Genomic DNA, 20538 nt, shown 5'->3' on the forward strand with positions numbered 1-20538 from the left:
GCTGTTGCTGCACAAATATATGATCCATTAACAAACAGCTGTGCATATTGGTCATGTCTGCTGTGCAACAAAGTAGCCATTCATTTGAACATTTCTGCTTACGTCAAACAAAGTGTTACCCTTGCTTGAATATTCTACTCAAATCAACAAGCGTTTTCTGTCACTATCCAGTGATATTATATCACTCTCCTCAAACACTGAAATTCATCCCAGGGGTAGGGTATAAGATCATTGTGATGATAATGGGGAACCACTGCTGGAAAGAGCTCCGTTATTAATTGGTCGAATAACTCCCCAATTTCTACTTTCACAATAGCTGTTCAGGGCCAGAGCAGGCTAGGCCACAGTCAAGAGCTGAGTCGGGTGTGAGATGAAAATTAAGGAAGGATGGAGGGAAATAAATAAACAAATGACAATGCAGGGACAGGGATTGGAGGTGCAACAAGATTTTAGCCTTGACATTGTGGCCTAACAATCAGGTGATTATCTGAGACATTTCCTAATGGAAATGCATCAAGCAAATGATTGAGGGTATGAATTACCTAAGAATGTAAATGTATTTGTGTTTAATACATACAGGATGACATTGAAAGATTCTGTTTCATTGCACGTTTTATTTGTCTGACATTGTCATGATTATCACTGTATCCTTGAAGAATATCTTGAATCTCATATGGTCACCTATACATTTGAAATGAATATTCGTTCATATTAGCAAGTTTGATGTGATTTCACCGGTGATGAAATTAATGTCAATTTGGAGTATATTGTTGACCCAATTTCAATCGCTGCTATTTCAGGTATGTGGAAGAACATATTCAGAAAATAGGCGTTGCCATCAAAACACAGGGATTTAAATTTATCACAAACAGCTGGAAAAGAGAATCACTGACGGTACGTTTATAGCACCATGCCACCACTGCTCTGAATGTCTCTCAAAGCACTCTTGAATTTGAACCATGCTATGAAAAACTGATTTTGTATTCACCCAGTGGTGATTGAATAGCATAATAATAAACCTTGTTTATAATAATGATTGCTTACCAATGGTTTACTGTTATAAGCTCCATGAAGGTAATTCATTATAGCCATTGCTATGCTATTGTATATATTCAGGAAATCTTCTTGTCAGCTTTGGTGCTATGACGTTATTAAAGGGACATCACACTTTCACATATTTTCCACTCATTTGGAATTGAGGCATACAGCTGGATCTACACAACCAATGTTGTGGGATTTGCTGATATTGATATTACTCTACATTATTTGTACTCCATATAGGTGTACAAGACAATGCGATGAGAGGCCACTTTTTTTACTCGCTGAAGTGATGCCTGCATGCCTGTGTTAACATAACAGTACTGACAGTGGTGATAGCTCGCTCTGCATGCTGCTCCTTCCTCAGAGGAGCTGGGCTGCACAGAGAGAAATAGAGAGAGGGGGGGAAGAGGGAGAGGGGAGAGCGAGAGAGCACAGAGAGAGAGAGAGGTGTAACTGCAGTATGATTAGGCTCGGGAAAAAGCTTATTTCTATCTCTCCCTCCCCTACTATTGTGAAAGAAATGAAGATGAATAATATAATTATAGTGCAGGATTATCTACTATATACAGGAAGGGCTTAAAGCCATGTGCGAGCCACAGAAAAGCCCCTGTCATTGAGATCAAGAGTGTCGCCTCGCCTGGCTACAGAAGGAGGAAGACATCTTTCTGACAACAAGTCCACACGTACCTAGACACTGTCTGTCTGTTCCTACCACCTCTCTCACCATCTTTTTATCTTCCACAGGGAAACGCCACGCTCCATCTCTACCCCCATTTCCGACCACTCCTGGAGTTTAAAGGTAGGTCCTCCCCTGTGGATTGAAATTCTTTCCGGAGTTCCAGTCTTTTTGTGGCACAATTTATATTTTTCTCTTGCGTGAGTAATAACATAGTTGATTAAATTTTTTAAAAACTTTTTTCTCCCCAATCTAGCCGCACTGCACATCCAACCCGGAAGCCAGCCGCACCAATGTGTTTGAGGAAACACCGTACACCTGGAGACCTGGTCAGCGTGCACTGCGCCCGGCCCGACACAGGAGTCGCTAGTGCGCGATGAGACAAGGATATCCCTGCCAGCCAAACCTTCCCTAACCCGGACGACGCTGGGACAATTGTGCGCCGCCCCATGGACCTCCCGGTCACGACCAGCTGCGACAGAGCCTGGGCTCTAACCCAGAATCTCTGGTGGCACAGCTAGCACTGCGATGCAGTGCCTTAGACCACTGCGCCACCCGGGAGGCCCTAGTAAGATTGATTGCCGTCTAATTTCCACAGCTTTATATTGGGCCTATATTTCACTGTTTATGCTGTATTCCTATTTTGACACCCATTTTCGTTTTCACAGTGGCAGGAAAGTCTGCCCACCTGTAACTTAATGACACTTCTGTGTGCTCCTGTCCATAATTCTTAGCATATTTACCTCAGAACCACCACATTGCCTGCTAAGTTTTCACCTGTTAAGTGTCCACCTGTTTTGTTAAGGGAGGTTTAAAACACACGTTTAAAATTCACACTTGAATAAATACCATTTCGTGGTAAACTGTTCACTGGTGCGGAGGCTTAAAGTTGTAAATCTGACCCAAGTGACTTTGTCCACAGTATCAGAACATCACATCAAATCCACTTGGAAGGCATTGATTTCTTATTGAAGATCCAAAGATGACCACAGTAACCTACTGTTAATTGTTTCTCTCTATAGCATGTGTTTGTCTGATAGGAGCAAGAGGTTATAGGTTGTTCGTCTTGATGCTAATGCTCAATTCTGAGTCATCATAGTCTCTGGTTGCTTCTTTAAAGTATTGCACTAAGGAATAGGGTGCCATCTAGGACGTGTCCTCTGAGTATATCAGGGAATTTACCACGTCATCTGTCCTACAGACTCTGTGTGCTTGCCTTTCAATCTCTTTTCTGTATTTATGAGATGGAGGTGAAATTGGGATTACATAGGACCATCAGATAAGGACAAATAACACTACGTATATATTGTTTTACAACAAGTACTGCTATCATCTTAGGATATGACACTTAGAAGATAGCTAGATGATGTGTCTGCAGCAAAACAAAGGGATGGTGACAGAATGAATCAGATCCCCAACAATACAACAGCACACATGCATACACACCAATAGCATGGTGGCCGTTATGACGTACGGTATGTGACACTGCAGTAGGCTGGAGCTCCAGTATGGTGGCTACTAGGTATGTGGTAATCACAATGTAGATATGTTCTGGGTGGGTGTGCCCAAGGTGCCTCGGGCCAGGGGAGGGCTGTGCAGTGTGGTGCTACATTGACAGTGAGATGTGTAGTACAGAGAGAGACTGAGAGAGAGAGGGTTCACCGGGTGCAGAGTGCACACTGTACTGTACGGAGCTGTGAGTCACACACCCCATTGACGGCAGTGCGGTGGAGTCGGGAGGACAGGAGGAGGAGCGGCTGAGAAATGTCACGGCCATTAGAGATGGAGCAGCCAAGGCACCCTCAGCCGCTGCCGCCGGAGAATCATCATGGATCTGTCCTGGATACAGTAGCCATTTATCTCCACACCACCCGACACCAATGCCTCTCTCCAAAGACATGTTGAGATGTTATTAGGCACTGGAGGATGACTCATCAAAATGCTGTTTGATATCCTTCATCTTTTGTGAGACTATTGGCTTTTGTTTGCTGGTTTATACTGTCTTTTAAGATGCGTTTCTTTATTTGCTTGCCACTATTCAGTACGCCTTGCAGTGAAGGGTGATTGAGCAGTTGTCAGAACAGAAAATGTGTACTCACTTCTGTGGAACAGGTGTTTTATAAAACAATATGCCTAGTATCATTTCCACAGAGTGTTGGAACACCAGTCTTTAATCAAACTCCTGTCAAGAAATTATTTGTTTTGACAGCCATCGGTTTGGTCCAACTCTGGTTGTGTATACTTATACTACATTACTCTGGGGCCATATGTATCAAACTACGATCAGCTACACCTGTCCATGTAATCTGATTCATTGTGATCTAAAAAGGCAAAACTGATCCTAAATCAGAGCTCCTACTTCGAGATGCTTGATACATGCAGCCCCTGTCCTATGCTGCCCCTCAGGGCCACCTTGTCTAGCAGTCTTGGGTGATGCTGCATTTTTGCAGCCTTTGGCCTTTTCCTGGTGCACTGGATATGGCGGGTATGTATCCCTCTGTCTGAGGCGCCCAGCGCTAGCAGGGCCAGAGTAGAATGTCTCTTTCTTTACCTTTTCATCTTTCAAGAGGCTTATTACAGCTGCTTACAATTAAGTAATCTATTAAAGGAACATGTCTGTACCCAATTTATCTGATTGGCTATTTTTAGAATTTCTTGTATAATGACAAGTAGCACAAGTTGTCTCGTGTCTGTCAACCCCTATAGGGGCAGACACAGGTGTCTGCGCTGTTTCCTTAATGTCTTATAACTGGACCCTACTGGAGTGCAGTAACAGGAGCTCAAACTCGGTAACTGTGTTTGACATGCAGCTTGGTTGTGCCGTTGATGGGACCTTGCCCTTGAGTCTTGGTTGGGTTGTGAATGGAGACAAGTCCTGTTGGTGGAAATCTATGGAGACGTCTCGTCTCGAGCCGCTGGGGAGATTGATGCATTAGGGGAGCGAGCACAGAGCAGCCATGTTGATGCAGGAGAATGTTGGGAATGCTGATGTGCACCAGCAGCACAAGGCTGTGACAACCCAATGGGAGAGGAGGAGGGTAGGTATGTGTTTCAACATTCATCCATCCTGTTCTGATGCTGAGAGGGAAGGGGTTGGCCGGAGGGGGAGGGTCTGTCATAGCTACATTTAATGTGTATGCGTATGTGTATGTGGAGTCATGTTACCCCCGCTGTGCGTTGCTTCACAGTCGTTCTTCACTGGCTAGCTTTATGTCTCCCTCCCCTCCGTAAAGCTGCCAGTTGAAGAGCTGTTGTGGGTAACTATGACTACAGAACTCTCTGCAGATGGGGATGTTAAGACATGATTCAATCTAATTCAAGGCCCCTGATACCCCTCAGGTCAAGGACAAATCTACAGTTTTATACAGATCAATCACTGAATGGAATTCTTTACTAACTCACATTTTTCAGGCAAAAAGTAAATCCACCTTCAAGAAAACAATAAAAGTACATCTAATGTGATTGACCATATTACTGGACAGAGACTAGAGAGCATCTACTGAATGTTAAATGTATTACCTGTCAGGTATTTTAATTGTCTGTAATGTCTAATTGTTAAATGTTTGTAATGTCTTAATGACAATTCTAATTGTTTGTAATGTCTTTTTAGTTCTGTGTTGGACCCCAGGAAGATTAGCTGGCGTTATGGCGTCAACTAATGGGGATCCCAGAGTCAAATTGAGGGTTGATCTCTGAGGACATGTTTTTGCCTGAGGAGTGGGTCAAACAATGTGTACTACTAGCTCTGGATCAAATCAGAGGGTTATTGAAGTAGTTTACAAACGATGAATCATAATTGTTACTGCAGGAGTATGCAAAATCATTTAGTTTAACAATTTTGAATGGACAGTTCTTGCATTCTCGCAGACTAGGGCCACGTACTCGGCTTTCCAAGTATTGACCGCACTGCGGCTTTATGGGTAACAAATAAAACAGACATTGGAGCTGACAGCCTTCAGCGGGACTCCACTTCTTATTTATCACCTACAAGTTCTCCAGAAGGGCCACACTTTAGTCCAGAATCCAGTTCTGTATGTAATGCACACAGCCAGTCCCAATTCACCCCTTCCTCTTGGACTCTAACCCGCTAATGTTTGCAGATATGTAAGGTGGAAGCAATATGGTGGAAGGTCCACCACTACACTGCTTATACCTATCCATACACTACAGATCGGCTAACGTTAAAGGGTTAGGTCCAAGGGGGAGGGGTAGGGAGCGAATTGGGGCCAGCTGACCCAGTTGGCGTGTGTTGTCGATGTTTCGGACTACCTGTCTGCTGAGATCTCCCACCTAAAAGCAGAAGAAGTTCAGTCTGGTGACGTTCGTGGACATCCCGGGCCTGTTGAACGGGGACTCGTTCCCTTCTCTGGTGTGGCTTCACATACAGTAAATGCACGCACGCACGAACACACACACCCTGATCACATCACATAGGTAGGACTGCATCACCTTGTGTAATCATTCTGGTATGTTGGTGGGTGGGTCTGTGGGTGGGTGGGGGGGGGTAACAAAGAGGATGCCTTTTGAAATAACTCTTAATCTTCTAGAAAATCACTACCTTGGGCTGCCTCTTATCTTTACGTGTCTCTCCAGGGGAGCAGGCGGACCTGGTTTTGTGTTCTTCGACCCCGTGGGCCAGGCGCTGTGCAAGCGCACGCTCAACATCGTGAAGAAACTTAGCGATAAGATTGCGGACAAGCTGCGAATCTACCTCAGCAAGGCAGACGAAGCCGGGAGGGAGATGGACAGACAGGTCAGTTACTCTTTGATGTCCGTTAAACCTGTATCTAGATCTCTAGATCCCTCTGCTGTCCATGAAGTGACTGGATCGATGTCTGTAAAGAAACATGTGCTTATACTAGTTGGTTCAGAACTGGGTGGTATTACATTTTAAGTGATAATGCCAGAGAAGCCAATGTTTGGAGGATATATTGGCACGGGTGTTGTTATTATATTGGCCGGCAAATTATGCCAATATATCCTCCAAACACCTGCTTTGAGGTGTGGTGGAAATGTAATATTCATTACATACTATATTGTTTAATTAGACATACTATGCTCTTTTTACTTAGAGAATTGTCCATTGCTATATGTTAATTATTATAATATTTTTTTTCACCTTTATTTAACCTTTCTAGCTCAGGGGTTCCGCTAGCTGAACACCCACAACATTCCACTGAAAAGGCAGGGTGCGAAATTCAAAAATATATTTTTTGAAATATTTAACTTTCACACATTAACAAGTCCAATACAGCAAATGAAAGATAAACATCTTGTTAATCTACCCAATGGTGTCCGATTTCAAAAATGATTCACAGTGAAAGCACAACATATGATTATGTTAGGTCAGAGCCAAGTCACAAACACACACAGCCATTTTTTCAGCCAACAATAGGAGTTAGAAAAAGCAGAAATATAGTTAAAATTAATCACTAACCTTTGATTATCTTCATCAGATGACAGTCATAGGACATCATGTTATACATGTATTGTGTGTTTTGTTCGATAATGTGCATATATATATTAAAACAAATCTCAGTTTACATTGGCGCGTTACGTGCAGTAATGTGTTGATTCCAAAACATCTGGTGATTTTTGCAGAAATACTCATAACAAACATTGATAAAAGATGCAAGTGTTATTCACAGAATCAAAGATAAACCTATCCTCTATGCAACCGCTGTGTCAGATTTTTTTTTTTAAACGGAGCTCAGAGCACAATCCAGCCAAAGAAATAGCCGCCATTTTGGCGTCAACAGAAGCTACAAAAACACTATAAATATTCACTTACCTTCGAATAACTTCATCAGAAGGCACTCCCAGGATTCCCAGTTCGACAATAAATGACTGATTTGTTCCATAAAGTCCATCATTTAGCCACTTGTTGTTAGCATGTTGAGCCCAGTAATCCACTTTCATGACGCACGAGCAATCCCTCCAGACAAAAACTCAAAAAGTTCCGTTACAGGTCGTAGAAACAAATCAAATGATGTATGCAATCCATATTTAGGATGTTTTTAACATTAATCATCAATAAGGATCCAACCGGAGAATTTCATTGTCTGAAGAAAGAGCATTGGAACGAGAGCACTCTCACTCGTGAGCGCGCTCAATGAGACCGAGAATTTCTCCAGACCACTCAGTAAAATAGCTCCTATGAGCCCCTCCTTTATAGTAGAATCATATAACCAGAATCTAAAGATGGTGACATCTAGTGGAAGCCCTAGGAAGTGTTTGCTCATCCATAACTAAAAGGGATATAATTTGGCACTGTTTTGAAAATCGAGTTCTCACTTCCTGTTTGGATTTCTTCTTAGGTTTTTGTCTGCCATATGAGTTCTGTTATACTTACAGACATAATTCAAACAGTTTTAGAAACTTCAGGGTGTTTTCTATACAATAGTAATAATAATATGCATGTATTACCTTCTGGGACAGAGTAGGAGGAAATTCAGTTTGGGCACGCAATTCGTCCAAAGTGAAAATGCTGCCCCCTGTCCCGAACAAGTTCTCATTTACAACTGCAACTTGGCCAAGATAAGGCAAAGCAGTGCGACAAAACAACAACACAGAGTTACACATGGGATAAACAAACGTACAGTCAATAACACAATAGAAAAATCTGTATACAGTGTGTGCTAATTAAGTAAGGAGGTAAGGCAATAAATAGGCCAATAGTGGCGAAGTAATTACAGGCTTGTCTTGTGTTGCTTAGTCATAAGACTGGACTTACAGCTAAGAGCCGTTTGGGTGCAACCACAGCATGTGACATCCCGTGGGTTTACTATCTACAGGAAGTCACATGTATGGAAACTTGCAGAAAGGAGCACATGATAGTGTTTTCTGTTGTGAATACAGTTAGACGGTTGAGCCCTCTGGCTATCAACCTCATGCTTTCTTAAATCTGCACAGACAACTAATTGCCTTTTACACACTATCTGCTGACTGCCACATATACAAAAAGGATGTACTTCACTATAAAAGCTGAGAACCGACACTGTTCGTTGGGCCTTAACTGCCCAACTGTTGAAGTGCATAGTTAACTGCTCAATCTTGAACAAATCTTAGATAAAGTGTTGTTTGAAAGAATCTGCAACCTCTCTTCCTTTTTGTTAGAATTACCACAACAATTGGCGACGAGGATGGGACGCTAACTCCGCTTACTGATCGTTCCTGAGGAGACCGAGGTTAACTGCACACAGGGTCTACAGTAGACGCGGCTCAGGGTAACCACACTCAGATTAAGCGCAGAAGAAAGGGACCCGCCTCGGACTGGCAGGGAGCGTCAGTGAGTGTATACAGTGGTTCCTCCTTTAAAAGTTGCAAACTTATACCGCGGGACTTAGAGGTACCCAGCATCATGGCATCATTGCTCCAGACCACCACAAGGAGGAGTTACAGCACTCATTATGCATTTTGGTCCCAAGGTTTTTATATGACCAATCATATAGAGGGGTTTCGTTTACGAATTTGACGCGAGCTACCCGTCCCTGGTGACTTTCTTCAGCAAAGATGGCTAACATAACATTACGGGGGAAGCAAGTGTAAGTAATTTCAACATCATAACGAGTCAAGCAAAAAATTTACAATTAAGAGGAATATTTTAGTTCATGTAGAGACAAACGATTGTGCATATTTTTTGGTCATAAAGTTAATTTACGAAAATCGCTATTTAGCAAGTTAGCTGACTAGCTAACATTAGCCAGCTAGTTAGCTGGTGTTATGACATGAGTATGACATTCTAATTCTAATGTTTTAGGGACTCCTGAGAAAACCAGCAAACCAGGCTGTCGTCATGGGACACAGTGGATGTAAAGAATCCAGCTAGCTAAAGCATTTACTGCAAATTGAATGTACAATTGTGTAAGCTTGCCTTGCCGTGCAATGCAGCTGATGTAACATAGTTAGCTAACTATTTAACGGTAACTAACTCACTTTTGTACATCGCACTGGTCCGTACAATTTACCTTATTTTAGCGTCCAAAAAACTTAATACTTCCAGATCAACTGTAATATCAATACTATTGTAAAGCACAATTTCTCCCCTTTCCAACAAAACCAATGATGAGACCTTTATGATGCCCATCTCTGCATGATTCAAGAAGGCAATGAGCTCCGTCGGGTCTTTTTAAAAATGGCAGGTGGGGAAGCGAAACCTACTGCGTGATAGTGAAAGGGAGAGAAATGTAATGTGGGGAAATGGCTTTTTTCACCAGATTTGTCCAACTTATCACCTTATCACCTCTAATATGTAAATAAAACACTATAAAGAATTTATATAATTTGTTATTCCATACCTATTTGAAGGTTTGTGTCGAATTTGAATCAGGTTTTTAGGGCGGCGCTAAAGTTATCTTCAGAAGTAAACAGCGGCTTTTGAGAGTCATGATGGCTTGCAGTTATGACGCAAAAATGACTAGGTAACGTTATCCCCCTTACCCTGTCCCTTTCTTATTTTTAAACGGTGAGAGAAGCGCTACACCTGGTGGAGAGAGGCTGTAAGACACAGAATTAGTTGCTTTATGTGTGCTGTACGTTACGTCATGACACGACACAATTTAACGTACAGCGTCGGAGGGGTCAGTTTTTTTCAACTTTTCTCCAATACTATTGATCCATTACCATGTCAATCAACGCATGAATAGAAACGTAGTTCACATCCTAGATTTGGATGTCAACACAGTCGCTGCAGTCCCATTAGTTTTCATTGCAGCCTCGTTTGAATGTCGTGGTTGCGTAAATTTGTACGGAATGGGGTTAGTCACCATTACTTGCTTACTGTGTTGTGGAGGATAAGAATAATTGTATGCCTATGGATGTGTAGTTAGCTACAGTATGTAGCCGATCTGTGTATGGACCCTAAAATGTTAGGTTCTGAACTAATATTCATATCTATCTATGAACCTCAGCTATCATAGTTTTTGCATCAACTTCAAGTCTGAATGGCATTAATGAAGCCTATGGATTGAGTAGAATATAATAACTGTATTGTGCCAAGGATGCAAGTCGTATATACATGTACTGTAGTTATTACCACGCATGAGATCCCCACATTGTAGCCTGTACATTGAATATATTCACTGATCATGTACTCTTCCTTGGCAATTAAAGGTGCAGTTCAGGTATGAATCTCTGTGAGACATTCTTTTTCAGTCATATCCAATACCAGATGTATCAAACTCCATTATTTGAATGATGCTGTGTCTGCATGTATGTACTACAATTATACACTTCAACAGTGTTTACCACTCCTTGTCACGACTTCTGCCGAAGTCGATGCCTCTCCTTGTTCGGGCGGTAGAGAGAGTTAACCAGGATGTGGGTAGGTTTGTGGTCTGGCTCTCGACCCGAAACCTGCCCGTCCGCCTGCCTTGCCGGAAGCTGGGCCTGCGGTTTGTGGGGCCATTTAAAGTCCTGAGGTGAGTGAACGAGGTATGTTATAGGTTACAGCTTCCCCCCAATTACCGTATTAACCCCTCGTTCCATGTGTCTCTCCTCGGGCCGGTGGTGGCTGGCCCGCTCCAGGAGGCTGAGGTGCGGGAGGTTCCTCCACCCCCTCTGGATATTGAGGGGGTCCCGGCATACTCCGTTCGATCCATCCTGGATTCGAGACGTCGGGCGATGGGCCTTCAGTACCTTGTGGACTGGGAGGGGTAGGGTCCGGAGGAGAGATGCTGGGTTCCGGTGGAGGACGTGTTAGATCCTTCCCTGCTACGAGACTTCCACCGTCTCCATCCGGAGTCGATTCCTCTCCTTGTTCGGGCGGTGCTCGGCGATCGACGTCACCGGTCTTCTAGCCATCATTGATCTATGTTTCATTTTCCATTGGTTTTGTCTGGTCTTCTTACACACCTGGTTCCAATCCCATTCATTAATTGTTGTGTATTTAACCCTCTGTTTCCCCTCATGTCCCTGACAGAGATTGTTTATTGTTATGTTCAGGTTCTATGGATTGGTGTGCGACTGGTTCTTGTACTCACATTTATTTTATCATGGACTTTGGTTTTGGAGTTTGTTTTAAGTTATTAAAATATTCCATTTATACCTAGTTTAATTCTCCTGCGCTTGACTTCCCTAACACCTACATACACGATGTGACACTCCTGCTCCTGGGACATCAATGATTACACATTGTAGCTATGCAATAGAGAAGAAACGTGATTTAAGTAAAGGCTGATTTGTAATTCATATATACAGAAATATGCCTATAATACTTCATCTGCATTAATCTGATGACACAGGATAGTTGTGTAGTATTCCAATGAGATACTTAATTTCAACCAGTGGAGAATGTGAAACGCTTTATTGAAAGTTCATTATCCAGGTGTTATAAATATTATAATTGTAATATTCTAAATACAAGTTCAAGCTATACTTCAATGCACATATGGTGTGCATTATAAAAAAAGAGGAAGAAAGAGGAGGTGGGGGGAGAGAGGTGTAGAAGACAGAAAACAAAAGAGGTAAAACAGAGAAGCAGGGTAGACAGCATATGATTAATGAATTACAGTGCTACCCTAATATTCTCTCAGTTCATCACAATTACATAGTGTCTCTTGCGGTGTCTCCTAACCAGCCTTGGGCTCCCAGTCGGCCCGGAGGTTATCTTAAGAGCGGGTGAGGTGGCGTTGACGGGACTGGCTTCCTCTCTCACATCAAAACATACCTGCAGACGAGAGACAGATGGATAGCGAGAGAGCACGATTAAGCTTTGTTTTTTTAAATTCTAACACGGTCAGTCATCATAATCATCAGGAGGTGAAATGCAAAACTGACCTTGGATCAACTCTGGGACTACTACATCTCTATCTGTATTTCAATGTAAGGCATCTCTTTAATTATACTTCCTGTATAATATCCCTTATAACAAATACGGATAACATTGGATAGATAGATGCATGTGACAAGGATAGCAGGATCATATCAAGGATTTTGTCACAAATTAATATAAAAATACCACTTAAAGCCTGATTATGACTTGATCTTTTGAATCAGCTATATACAAAAATGTATCAGCAAAAACAAAAAGGTAAGGTCTACACCTGTTGTATTCGGCGCATGTAAAATTTGATTTGATTTGAAATAGGCATTTTAACATCATAGATTTAGCCGATGGAAACTTGTGGAATAGACACCAGCTGGAATGCCAATAAATTTTCAATTGCAAATCAATTCAAATCAAATTAACCAATCAGCATTCAGGATTAGATCCACCCGTTGTATAATTTTTTGATATACAGTGCGATCTGAAAGCATTCAGACCCCTTGACTTTTTTTTAATCCTCAACAATCTACACACAATACCTCATAACGACAAAGAAAAAACAGGTTTAGAATTTTTTGCAAGTTTATACAAATTAAAAAACAGCACTAATGTCACGAACAGGCTCATAGCCCGTAACAAAGAGGGAGACAACCCGGAGATAATGAATAACAAAAATATATTTATTAAATAAAATAAACTATGGTGTGTGTGTGTAGTCATTAATCAGTAGTGTAAGTAAGTAGTTGCTTGCATACATGGTGATAATGATGGGTGTCGAGAGGTGCCAAAACAAAGAAGACAAAGAAACAAACCACAAAATGCCACAGCCAAAATCCAACAGTGTGTCTGCGTTGAGAGAGTCTAGATTCAATGAATGGGGGAAGGTGTATTTATCCCCGGGACACACCCGAGCCTAAGTCTGTCCCATTTTCGCTGATGACCCTCCCGGCTCCTCCCAACAACATCCTATTAAGGAGAAAAAGAGCGAAGAGAAAGAATTCGGCAGACAGAGTGGGAGGGTCATCTGTAGCAGGGCAGAAATTTGACTTACTGACTTGTTGGAAAGGTAGCATCCTATGACGGTGCCACGTTGAAAGCCACTGTGCTCTTCAGTACAGGCCACTCTACTGCCAATGTTTGTCTAGAGCAATTGCATGGATATGTGCTTGAGTTTAAACACCTGTCAGCAACAGGTGTGGCTGAAGTAGCTGAATGCACTTATTTTTGAATGGGTGTCCACATACTTTGTATATGTTGCGTATTCCTCAGGCATGAAATGTGATGCTGTGTACATGTCATTTGTATACCATTCTCAACCTATTCCTACAGGGGAAACTATACAATGAGTATCTCGCACTGTGTGCGGCTGAATTTGACTTCTGATATTGGGGGGGGGGGGGGGGGGGGGGGGGGGTCGATTGGAAATCTTATGGACTGCCCTCTTCAATTCAAACCACAGGTTTTCAATGGGATTCAAGTCAGAGGACTGAGATTGCCATTCAAAATGTAGGTTTTGTGGTCAATTATCCGTTTCTTTGTGGATTTTGATGTGTGCTTGCGGTTATTGTCTCGCTAGAAGATCCACTTGCAGCCAGTGTCAGCCTCCTGGCAGAGGCAACCAGGTGATTTTTTAAATGTATTTATATCAGATCACAGCATCGCCTGGATTTTGATAAATGGCATTGGCACTTGGATTGGAACCGGTGCTATGGTCAGATGACATGAACATAGAGCTCTTTGGCCACGCACACCAGTGGTGGTTTTGGTGTTGAAAAACAGAAGCATCTGCAGAAAAGTACATCATACCTACAGTAACATATGGTGGTAGATCTTTGATGTTATGGGGATATTTTACTTCAACTGGTCCTGGGGCCTTTGTTAAGGTCAACGGTAGTGATGGGAGAAAAAATTGATACAGTTAGATATTATTGTTATTAATTTGACAATAAATTGTATCATATCGTTTTGTTAATATTGCAATATTATTTTTGAGCTTGTTGGTTGTACCTTTGCCAAAACTCCAGTATTTTTCATCCATAGCTTGTCCTCCATCTTCTTTTTAAATGTTTAAATAGGGAGACAATTTGTTTGACTAATCAAAACTCAGCAGACACATGGCGAGCAATATGTTTGGAACGTCGAATTGCAATAAAATCAGAGGATCTAATCGCAATACATATAGAATCGTGAGAAGCGCAATACATATGGTATGGTATATGGTATATATGTACCATAATACATATGGTATCGGCACCTAAGGATTGTTATAATATCGTATCACGAGGTCCCTGGAAATTCCCAGTTCTACTCAACGGCATCATGAACTACCAAGTACCAGGACATTTTAGCCAAAACCCTGGTTGCTTCTGCCAGGAGCCTGAAACTTGGCCCCAAGTAGATCTTCCAGCAAGACAATGACTCCAAGCACTAATCAAAATCCAGAAATAAATGGTTAATTGACCACAAAATCAACATTTTCCAATGGCTATCTCAGTCTCTGGACTTGAACCCCATTGAAAACCTGTGTTTTGAATTGAAGAGGGCAGTCCATATGCGCAGACAGAGGATATCAAGGATCTGGAAAGATTCTGTATAGGGGAATGGTCTAAGCACACTCTAAACATGTTCTCCAATCTCATAAAACATTTTAGAAAAAGGCTCAGAGTCATTATCCTCGCAAGGGGAAGGTGCTATATTATTAAAAATGGGTGCCAATAATTATGGATCCCACTGCACATGTAGCTTTAATTCCAAAACATGCAGAGATTAGTACAGAAAAAAATTGTTGAAGACTTTTATTTCAAAGTATCTATTATAAAAAATACCATTCTAATCTTCCCTGTATGAAGAATATGGTTTTTTAAATGTCTTTCACCTCTGGGCTTAAATATTTTGGAATCTTCAACATGCCAAAATAGAGATGGAAATGCTTTCTCCTCTACACATCTAAGGGAATTATAAGCAAGTTCTGAAACAAGACCTCTTCAAATACAGAGAACTAATATATGGTAATAAAAAATAAAATAAACAAATTAATATGTGTTTGCAATGGGACCAATCCCAATGTGACCAGGCCTCAAACCTCAGTTCCCTGAGTTAGTAACAAAGAGCATTCATAGGTGACAAATACCAAAAATAGCCTTCAGCAACTATGACATGACCATATCTAAAAGAACAACAGTCATTTACCTTTTATAAAGAACAGACATATTATTCTATTGCGCAAGCATGAACATAGATTAAAGTACATTTCAATTTCTCATTTATGCAATCTACGAACCTGCCAACAAAGGTCACCACCAATAAATAGAGGTACATTGTCATCCTTAAAGGAGTGATTTGTGAGCATCTTGTGAGGATGTCATGGTTGTGTGTGTGTGTGTGTGTGTGTGTGTGTGTGTGCGTGCGTGCGTGCGTGCGTGCGTGCGTGCGCGCCCGTGCATTTATGCGCCAGGTGGGGAAAGGGACAACTATGGATTATGTGTAGTTTTTCTTGTTATGATACATTGCATCACACTGGACTCGGGTAGACGTAGCATAGTAAATGTAAATCCGGGACACTCCAATTAGTATGTATGATATGTTACATTTCGTATGGTATGTATTAATTTGTAGATGTCAAATTACAATTTGTATGATATGTTATGAATTGCAATTCATGCAATATGTTACGAATTGCAGTTTGTACAATATGTTACAAATTTTTCAAAATGCATGATATGTTACGAATTAGCTAGGTGGCTAGTTGGCTAATGTTAACTTTAGCTGGGTGTCTAACGTTAGCTAGGGTTAAGGTTAGGGGTGGGTGTTATGTTAAGTGGTTTTAACCAGATTAGTTTCATCTCAACCTTAGAAAACTCCAGTTTAAAACGGTTTTGTTTACAGTGTATTGAGAATTATAGCTATATACAAAGTTGCATGTAGAAAAAAGTTCAATACCCCTATCTGGCCCCTTGTAAAAAAGTGTACAGGTAGATACATAATGCAGAAGCACAGAGACTGCATCCAGGATTGCTTCACTGTGAAGTAGCTTCACTACTTAGTAGCTTCACTGTGAAGTAGCATTAGGACACAGATCTTCCATTACGGTATTGGAGCATGTTAACACCATATATGGTTCACGCTATTGGTAAGAATACTGTATGTACAGCCTATCACCGTGGAGGTTCACTGTAGAACAGTCTCAGTCTCGATTCCAGGGGAGCAACTCCAACAGTCCCAGACACGGGTCTTCTGCTGTATGTCTACAGTATGGCACAGCATCTCATCAGCACCACAAGTGTCCATAGTTAGTGTACAACAGACCCCAGATGCACGGAGAGCCTAAGATGTGGAGACTCGCTCACTGCGACCCTTTGTCTATCAACCAAGACATGTCCCCTGTCCTGCAATGTGGAGGAAACAAACCAACAAAAAACATCACTCAGAGTGCATATTATGCAGTTTAGACAATATTTATGTGGATAATGTAGTCTAGGCTCTGAACAACAGAAAACAAGAGTGTAAAACTGGAAGTGAACTACATGTCATTATAAACCGGGTGGTTCTGGATGCTGATTGGCTGATAGCCGTAGTATATTTTATATATTTCCCAAAAATGATTTCACCTTTATTTAACCAGGTAAGCTAGTTGAGAACAAGTTCTCATTTACAACTGCGACCTGGCCAAGATAAAGCAAAGCAGTGTGACACAAACAACAACACAGAGTTACACATGGAATAAACAAGCGTACAATAGGGGAAAAAAGTATATATACAGTGTGTGCATATGGCGTGAGGAGGTAAGGCAATAAATAGGCCATTGTAGCGAAGTAATTACAATTTAGAAAATTAACACTGGAGTGATAGATGAGCAGATGGTGATGTGCAAGTAGAAATAGTGGTGTGCAAAAGAGCAGAAAAGTAAATAAAAACAATATGGGGATGAGGTAGGTAGATTGGGTGGGCTATTTACAGATGGGCTATGTACAGCTGCAGTGACTGGTTAGCTGCTCAGATAGCTGATGTTTAAAGTTAGTGAGGGAAATATAAGTCTCCAGATTCTGCGATTTTGCAATTCGTTCCAGTCATTGGCAGCAGAGAACTGGAAGGAAAGGCGGCCAAAGGACGTGTTGGCTTTGGGGATGACCAGTGAGATATACCTGCTGGAGCGCGTGCTACGGGTGGGTGTTGTTATCATGACCAGTGAGCTGAGATAAGGCTGAGCTTTTCCTAGCATAGACTTATAGATGACCTGGAGCCAGTGGGTCTGGCTCCAGGTCATCTATCAGACTATACCACGGGTATGACAAAACATTTATTTTTACTTCTCTAATTACATTGGTAACCAGTTTATAATAGCAATAAGGCACCTCAGGGGTTTGTGGTATATGGCCAATATACCACGGCTAAGGGCTGTATCCAGGCACTCCACGTTGCATTGTGTGTAAGAACAGCCCTTAGCCGTGGTATATTGGCCATATAGCATACCCACTCATGCCTTATTGCTTAATTATAGCATAAGCATGCTGAGGCTGATCATTGTGTGTTCTGACAGAGCGTTTCACACACAGCCGTATCGTATAGCGTTTCATGAAGGGATTTATTTTGATTTATTTGTATATATTTTTTAGGAGCTATATCAGCTTTAATATTGCAGATACAGTATATTGTGGGTTCTATCAATGTAATTGTCTGCACATGAAGGGATTGTTAGTGGAGACTGAGATTAAGAAAGACGTCTTAGCTTTCTTAGTTTTCGTACTTGCGTTGTCGGGTTAACAGCCTTCATTGTATGAATGGACAATTAAAAATGAAGGATCTACATTAGAGAAAGTAAGATATTGTTTACAGCACAGATGTCAAAGTCATTCCACGGCGGGACGAGTGTCTACGGGTTTTCCCTCCTTCCCTGTACTTGATGAATTAAGGTCACTAATTAGTAAGGAACTCCCCACACCTGGTTGTCTAGGGCTGCATTGAAAGCAAAAAAACAAAAACCTGCAGAGACTAGGCCCTCCATGGAATGAGTTTGACACCCCTGGTTTACAGTAAAGCATTACAGTACTGTATGATGATGTGGAAAGTGACAATTTGCTTTTTGAAAGTCCTATATTTTTAAAACGTGATCACTGACATGCGTTGTATCAACAGTGGACTAATGAAAATTAAAAAATGTAAATACATAAAACTTTCCTTCAAGCAAACTGACAGACACCCACTGGTAAATATGTAAACCCTCTTCTACTTATTAACATTGGAAAAGTATATCACTGTTTTCACTTATCATGTGGTAACATTTATAGAGGTCAGTGTTTGCTGATAGTGAGCCTCGGAAAATGTAAAGAACATAACCTCATTGTCACCCAGACCCAACTGAAGACCATAGACATGCACTTACTCCACATCTCGCTTTCTAATCATCTTTCCAGACCCTAAGACCTCTGCCACACGGGATACAATGGGGTCATAGTTCATGCTGGCCACGGCAACCACCTCCTCACCCCTATAGGTAGGAGAGATTAACCAAATAACTTTTAGGGAAAACTCTAGGATTACTAGAGTTTAGTCTGTTGTAAGGATGAACACTCCTGGATTATATAAGAACAAACAAAACATGACAAAAACAAAACAGAGGATTTACTTTACAAAACAACATGAGCCGATGGCTGAATGCATCTCAGTAGATAGCCACAATTGTGATTGGACACATACCTGGTATAAAATGCCACAAACTTCAGCTCGTCCACGTCTCCTTGGATGATAACATCATCAAAGCCATCCCCGTAACCTTGGTAATAGAATAAAAGCACTTTCTTAAGTAGGTCTGTAAAAAGAGTAAACACACCATCACAGCACCACCACCACACCAATTATGATGGCATACTTCTGAATCCTATGATGACTGAAAACCCTCAGTGTCTGACTTCACAGCTAGGTGGCAGTACTGGAGCTACAATCTCAACAGAGACATTTGGAGGAGAGCAATTTTGGTAGTAGTCTTACCAACTCACTATTTTAAGATTACTTCCCAAACAATTCACACAGTACATAAACAAAACTTGTATAACTTGTGTGTGAAAAAGTTTCCAATGGTTCAGTGGGCTAGACTGTGCATGGTGCTGGCAACCCGATGGTGGAGGTTTGGATACATGCACAGGCCACATAAAAATGAATGGATGTGACACTGTCTATTTTGACAGTTCTGCCATGTGCTTCGGATATAATCTGCTAAATGACCCTACCGGTATTCAATTATATTACTTGTGGAGTGAGGCTTTGTTTACCTGCATAGCGTAGGCTTTTCCCAAACATGGCCGACCAGAAATAGGGCACTGTTTTGATCTCAGTGGGTCTTCCCATCATGCCAAGTGCTGCCGCTCTCCCTGTCAATCCCAAACAAACAGAAAAGGTCCCATAAAAACCAATATACTGCAAATCCAGCCCCAGACATGCAGCTGAGTGTTTGACCCCTTAGGGAAAAACTCACACTTTAACTCACATTGTAATACTTAGCCCTTAAAAATGAACCCTTACCGTGCACATGGGCCATTTGCCAGTGTGGGATGTTCACCTTCTTATTGCTCCGCCCCGGAAAAGGAAACGTCACAATGTCTCCTCCGGCAAAGACACCATCAACGTTGGTCTGCATTGTCTGAGGGTTAAAGGGTTATCCAGAAGAATATAGGAGCCAATGTGGAAATCAGGAGGATCTCTTACTTGTAGACAAGTCACCTAACAAATTAGAGGATAACTGGAATTTTCCCTGTCAGGAAAAACTCAGGTCTCTAGCTCTGCAAATAACACAGTAACACTTGTACATTGCAATAAAGTGGCACTGAAATTAATTGTTTCTATGAACTGAGTGCATTTGAAATTAAATGAGTACATTCAAAGTATTTGTGTGTTATTATAATTGTTGTGCATACAGTGCCGTGTGTCTCAATTGTAGTTTCTACCTTGTTGACGGGGACAAAACCCTTGGAATCCATGTGAACTCCACTCTGTTTTAGGAAGCCAGTGGCTGGGCCTGACCCTGCAGGGGTCCCACATAGATAGAGTCCACCATTAATTCACC

The 20538-nt window shown here is 41.6% G+C and overlaps 1 protein-coding gene and 1 long non-coding RNA gene across 4 annotated transcripts in view; one reads left to right on the forward strand and one right to left on the reverse strand.

Moving 5' to 3' along the window:
• The first annotated feature begins 6222 nt into the window (after positions 1-6222).
• LOC129853173 (uncharacterized) lies at positions 6223-11766 on the forward strand. The gene is made up of 2 exons (XR_008759091.1): positions 6223-6470; positions 8834-11766. It is a non-coding gene; the product is annotated as an uncharacterized LOC129853173 (long non-coding RNA).
• Positions 11767-12005: 239 nt separating this feature from the next.
• The window catches only part of LOC129853174 (apoptosis-inducing factor 3-like), a 34623-nt gene continuing 26090 nt past the window's right edge, over positions 12006-20538 (reverse strand). Inside the window, exons 15-20 of one of the 3 annotated variants that reach the window (XM_055918922.1) lie at positions 20420-20496; positions 19998-20115; positions 19748-19846; positions 19176-19287; positions 18862-18966; positions 12006-12383 (exon numbers count right to left, since the gene is read on the reverse strand). In XM_055918922.1, coding sequence (XP_055774897.1) covers positions 12368-12383; positions 18862-18966; positions 19176-19287; positions 19748-19846; positions 19998-20115; positions 20420-20496 — 527 coding nt within the window. In that variant the 3' untranslated portion in view covers positions 12006-12367. Of the gene's footprint in view, positions 12384-15262; positions 16868-18861; positions 18967-19175; positions 19288-19747; positions 19847-19997; positions 20116-20419; positions 20497-20538 lie in introns of those variants that run through there. The other 2 variants (XM_055918921.1, XM_055918923.1) reach the window with 2 other exon arrangements.

The sequence above is a fragment of the Salvelinus fontinalis genome, chromosome 4 (assembly GCF_029448725.1).
Source record: "Salvelinus fontinalis isolate EN_2023a chromosome 4, ASM2944872v1, whole genome shotgun sequence".
Taxonomy (NCBI): Eukaryota; Metazoa; Chordata; class Actinopteri; order Salmoniformes; family Salmonidae; genus Salvelinus; species Salvelinus fontinalis.